At 42.6% G+C, this 6,277-nt stretch overlaps 1 protein-coding gene across 2 annotated transcripts in view; it reads right to left on the bottom strand.

The window, feature by feature from the left end:
- Window positions 1-525: 525 nt before the first annotated feature.
- Window positions 526-6,277, bottom strand: part of LOC134183281 (progesterone-induced-blocking factor 1-like) — an 18,066-nt gene continuing 12,314 nt past the window's right edge. The window contains exons 16-24 of one of the 2 annotated variants that reach the window (XM_062650773.1): window positions 6,108-6,236; window positions 5,682-5,783; window positions 5,582-5,629; window positions 5,444-5,527; window positions 5,330-5,383; window positions 3,117-3,250; window positions 1,014-1,262; window positions 865-948; window positions 526-687 (exon numbers count right to left, since the gene is read on the bottom strand). In XM_062650773.1, the coding sequence (XP_062506757.1) occupies window positions 867-948; window positions 1,014-1,262; window positions 3,117-3,250; window positions 5,330-5,383; window positions 5,444-5,527; window positions 5,582-5,629; window positions 5,682-5,783; window positions 6,108-6,236 (882 nt within the window). In that variant the 3' untranslated portion in view covers window positions 526-687; window positions 865-866. The remainder of the gene's footprint in view (window positions 688-864; window positions 949-1,013; window positions 1,263-3,116; window positions 3,251-5,329; window positions 5,384-5,443; window positions 5,528-5,581; window positions 5,630-5,681; window positions 5,784-6,107; window positions 6,237-6,277) is intronic. The other variant, XM_062650774.1, reaches the window with a different exon arrangement.

The following is a 6,277-nucleotide window of genomic DNA, read 5'->3' as shown; positions in this document are numbered from 1 at the left end:
ATTTAGCATCCAAGAGACACCGTGTTTACACACACACACACACACACACACACACACACACACACACACACACACACACACACACACACACACACACACACACACCCACACACACACACACACACACTTCTGAACCTTACGCTGTGCGAAGCGGTTTGTCGAGATTCTTGGTAGCCGTATGCTTACGCGCCGTTATAGTGTGACATGAACAAGACCGCGGTATGATAAATACTATAGACGTGTTGTGGTGTTGCACAGCACATACTGATACTATTACTATGACACTTCCAGTTCAGCAACAATCATTCCCCAACCTGCCACCAACAATTTGAAGCTGAAAAGTGCAAGCAGAGCATGAGACCAACACCTCAAGCCATAGTACATGCACCCTCAAAGAAAAAACAAAATATTATAAATTTAAAGTATTCTGAAGGCTGCTGCAAGTGTAGAGAAAGTCTACTATAGAGTTACTGTTCAAGCCCACCAAAGGATTTGCATAAACACACCCAGATGCTTCACACAAAGTGCATTGTGTACGATTATAATGAATGATGATATAAGTGCAGTTTCTCAACGTGCCCATCCAATAACCGCAACTACATGTGCTTTGCTAATCGTACTGTTCTTATCCCGTACATTGTTCCAATCTTGCCATAAAGCTCTGTCACGTGTTGTCTTCATTTTGCACTGCACCAACGATCATATGCATTACTCGATCGTGAGACAACAGACATACTTTTTTACGTAAAACTATACCACCTTTTCAAGTCATTAAACTAAATTTTATAAATATTTATTGTTTTATTAATTTAATTAATTAATTTTTAATTTTAATTAATTAAATTACGACATCATGCATCTGACTTTCAAGCCTCAGCTAGTTGATAAAGCCTTTCCAAATCTTCTTTAATAAGCTCCTCTAGCTTGCTCGGTTGACGAGTACCCCGTCTGTACAAAAATCAGTAAATTCTACCACCAAAGTCAATCTCCTCCCCTTCCTTCAGACATCTCACCTTCCCCTTTGCCTGCGGGCTGTGTCTTTGTACACCTTGTCTAGGATCATATCCAGCTCTTTTTCACTCTTTGTTGGGAAGAGTGAGCGAAGGGCACTTGCAAGATCGCTCTCATCGAAACGACCCGATCGCACGAGACGCGACACGAGATCGAGTCCGTGCTCCTCCATAGCGACTAGTCGATCTAGCTCGGCCTTTTCCTTGACGTAACGTTTCGCCTGTTCGGTTTGCAAATCAAGGCTCAACTTCCTGTATAGACAGTGTCAAAATTAACAAAATACAAAAAAGAATTGAAATTGAATAGTGTGTGTGTGTGTGTGTGTGCATGTGTGTGTGTGTGTGTGTGTGTGTGTGTGTGTGTGTGTGTGTGTGTGTGTGTGTGTGTGTGTGTGTGCATCTGTGTGTGTGTGTGTGTGTGTGTGTGTGCGTGCGTGCGTGTGTGTGTGTGTGTGTGTGTGTGTGTGTGTGTGTGTGTGTAGAGGGATGCAAAATGGCGGTAGAAAAAGTGCTTGTATAAACGCGTTATCTTCCGCTGGTTACCAAAACGACACCCTCGTGAGCATGCGCAGTTGCTCACGCCTCCGTCGCGTAGCAGCAAGCGAGGCAACATGAGCCGCAACACGTGGTAGCGTTGATTTTTTGTTGATATGAACTAATTAGGCGTTATACGGGAAATTTGAACGGTTACCGTTTTGTAACGTGCAAGTCTAGAGATTAGGTGTGCCTCGTGACCAAAATTTATACATAAAATAAGTTATTCGTGACGTCAATGTGTGTCACTGTGATCAAACTAACTGATTGCATTAGTTAAATTTGCTTACAACGTCATTTCGTGACGTTTCGGCCACATTCCAGCCCGTATGTAAGTCACGCCCTCGGCAATTGATTTATCTGGCTAAGTGCCTATCCGAACAAACGCCTCTCTATAAGATGGAAATCGTAGTGTAACTTAATTAAAAAGCCATGTGCAGTATACTATATCAAGTTCAGCCTTAATTAATTCTTAATTTATTATCAGCCTTTAGAGTACAAATTGGTGCACGAACAGCATATAGGTGGATGCCTTGATCTGAGTGTTGTTCACAGGCATCAATTGTCAATATATGCATTTTTAAATTTATATAAATAAATGCAATTACACAGTAACCTCTGGGATATTATTCTGACATACTCCAGGCGACTTTTCCAAAAATAAGTGCCTGGGGATTTTTAGGTAATTTACCGATTTAAAACTTGCAACTTTCGTTTATATAAAACTTGAAATATGATTAAAGGATTCTGGTAACGTAAAACAAGATTCTCATCGGTCGTCTGTATGGCTTACTCGTTCCACTCAAGACGCTGCTCTTGCATTTACATTGCCTCTGATAAGGTGTACGAATATTTAGTTCAAACCTTAAATTTTAAAATTGTTGTAGTAGAGAATTATGTGGAACAATTACACACAAGCACCAAAATTCTAGCAGCGCACATTACCTCTTGGTTTTTTCGCATATGCAGATGTCAATCAGAAAAATTCAAAAATTCCAACCGAGTGGATGTATGTGTATGTACAGTACAACAAAATGATATGTTGCATACGTCTGTATACAAACAGTACGCAACAGCATCGTCAAAATCAACACGAACATGATATGCATAATAAATTTGCATAACTGGCGCATGTTCTGTCTAAAAACGTTACAATTTTTGTTCCAAACCTTTAAAAAAATCAAAATCCCAAAGACATAGGGTTAGGGTTAAGGTTACATTACAGTCATGCTGGCAAACATATAAGAATTACAAATTTGTCAGTAACCCTTCCAACAATTTTGGAAATTTCAATTTGCAAATTTTTTTAATTTTAATTTTTCTTTTATCAATTTTCTGTTGAATATTTTCAAATACCTTAGTCAAAAAATTAAATCTGGCCAGCAAATTTCTGTCTTTTTTCATATTTTCATTTTTCGCATTTGATTTTCCATTTTATATTTTCAAGTTTCAGTTTTTGATTTTATTTGGTTGGCCATCAGTCAGTTCACGGAACGGCCAACGATAATTCAACGCAGAAAGAATGAAAAATTAACCCAACCCAAACTGTCTTTCACTATGCCATCTACCTACTTTTCGTCTTGTACTTGTTCTCCTTCATACACGGGGTCGAGATTCGGTAAGCTCCGTCTTTCTGGAGATGACTCCCGTGCGGATTTGCGTGAGAGTTTACGCTGAACATGCTCTTTCAATCTCCGCAACAAAGCCTAACAAGACAGAAAACAATGAAGGTTATAAATACGTAGCTACCAGACCACTGTCGACCACATGCAAAAGTGGAGGTCAGTTTACGATTTTAGCATCCAATTCTATAGTCGAGTAACAAGGCAGTTCTGTATGCATGTAAGATGTATCAAAAGAAGATGTAGTTGATAAATGTGCAAGCGTCAACGCAGGCATGTGAACATCACAAAAACCTGTAAGGAAAGCATGCGTAAGCAAGCGATGATACCAAATTGCAAAGCCGAACAAGCAAACATACAAGAAAACTCAAAAAGATCAAAGTATAAAATGATAAACACACACACGCGCGCGCGCACACACACACACACGCACGCACACACACACACACACACACACACACACACACACACACACACACACACACACACACACACACACACACCATTGGACCCATGCAACCGCCCTCAGTTGGCCAATAAACCGTGATAGTACAACCATTGGTAAACCCGGACCTTTGACAACTTTTAACTCTTAAGGAATATTTGCGTTTGGTGCGGTCATCCCGTTCCTTACACACTCACATACAAGAGATCTTCTCTGGATCTGACTGTTGGCTGCACACACGTTTTTTCCACAATTCTCAACTTCATTTACCCCTTTGCTACATCGATCACATCATTCGCTTTTATCCTGACAAGACTGGCACTAATTCTCCCCCGAACCTATCGACTGCAGTGCTTCGACCTCTTTCTCAGCCACACACACACACACACACACACACACACACACACACACACACACACACACACACACACACACACACACACACACACACACACACACACAAACCTTTGCTTTCCTTTCATTGCGTACATTCTCATAACCCACGGTGCAGACCAAGGTCAACAAAGCCTATGTTGGGAGGTGCAACTTCTCTGAGAGCAAAAACCCTCGAGCTTTTGGAGATCTGGTTGAAGGAAAGTTTGGTGGATATCCTGATATTGGCCAGTTAGGGACTGAGCATGTTCCTGTCTCTGATGGGTTACAAGGCCGGCATGATTTACGGCAGTGAAGCCAAAACCATGACTTAGACTTTGCAGTACATATATGCAATATATGCCTAGTTTCAAAGGTTGCTGTTTCTGTTACACACACACACACACACACACACACACACACACACACACACACACACACACACACACACACACACACACACACACACAAACACACACGCACACACACACACACACACACACACACACAAACACACACGCACACACACACACACACACACACACACACACACACACTCACACTCACACACACACACACACACACACACACACACACACACACACACACACACACACACACACACACACACACACACAAATGGACAAATGTTAAGCCCTCCACGTCTTTCGACGTCGACTTTGAGGTCAGTTGCGGAGATAGCTCCCCTGCCTCTAGAGACAGGGCCTCCATGTACTACGTGGAGTCTTGGGACCAGCGCTACAATCCACCTGGAGCTTGGCCAGAGTAATCCAGGGGCACTAACAATGGCGCAGCTCTTGAACTGGACACCAAGGCTCACACGTACCCGTCTGCTGCACGATGTTGCTGCCAAGCCAGCGGTCTCGTCCACCCCAGTCAATGACCAGGCACTCATTTATGCTCCTGAGTCGAAAGAAGCAAGTGTGGATGAGTTTCTTGCTCAAGGAAACTGCGACAGTGTCGCCTCCACCAGGATCGAACCTTCAACCCTCATCACGGAATACAAGATCCCGGATGTCAACATCAACGCTCTACCATCTGCTCCAACGCACCGCCCTACACACACGCACGCACGCACTCACGCACGCACGCACACACCACCGCCACCACCACCACCAACAACAACAACAACAACCGTACAAACACCAACACACAGAAAACGCGCATGTGCTCACGCATGGACCGAAAATCGGCATGCGTTCAAAGCAAAACGACAAAAACAAACCATAAACCGAAAGTATCAACACAAGTTCATTGATTCTACTTATAACTGCGGTTCACTTTATGATCTACGTATGCCAGTCAGGCAAACAGGCGTTACCAACTTCTTCCTGTTTCTCTCTCTCTTTAGCTAAAGTCGTTCCCAAACGTTCCATCCCCTACACATCACATTTCCTTTCCAATCCAAAGCTCACAACTACACATATCCACACTGCTACCTCTTTGTGCTCTTTAATAATTTTCTCATTCACCTCGTCGAGTTGTGCTTCATTACGCAAAGACATTTCCTTTGAAAGGCCCATCTAAATGTATAAGAAAATGCCGGAATATTTACGTCAACTTTGCTATGAATATACAACTTGTAGTAGCTCGATTGCTTTTGCATCCTTCTGTTTCTGTAAAAGCTAAATCCAAAATAGACACTGGTGACTAAATGAGAAAGGTTATGGGTTGTACATTTCGTTCCATTGCCATCTTTCCGGTATACAAGTCGGCTCCAATGCTTTCTGCATGCTTTTGTACGTCGTTCGCCCTTTGCTTTGCAACGTCACCCTCAATCTAGAAACAAGTTTGTACATACACATACAAGGTGAATAGTTGCATAAGAGTATTGTAGACGAAGTTGCATAAACACACACGCGCACGCGCACACACACACACACACACACACACACACACACACTGGCACACACACACACACACACACACACAAACAAACACACACACACACACACACACACACACACAAACAAACACACACACACACACACACACACACACACACACACACACACACACACATACACACACACACACACACACACACACACACACACACACACACACACAACCATATCGACTGTCCATATTCCTCATTCTCACCGTCGCCATCTCCTGCGTAAAGCTCACTCTCCTCGACTTTAACAATTCCCTAACAGCCTTCTTGTGCGACTTCCATGTCTCGGCATCAGCTCGTTGCTTGACTCCCACCACTCCACTCACGAGATTCAACTAGAAAAACAAATACAAAATAATAGAAAAATTAATTAATT

Source organism: Corticium candelabrum, chromosome 8 (assembly GCF_963422355.1).
Source record: "Corticium candelabrum chromosome 8, ooCorCand1.1, whole genome shotgun sequence".
Classification (NCBI taxonomy): domain Eukaryota; kingdom Metazoa; phylum Porifera; class Homoscleromorpha; order Homosclerophorida; family Plakinidae; genus Corticium; species Corticium candelabrum.
This window is presented reverse-complemented; position numbering and strand designations above follow the sequence as displayed.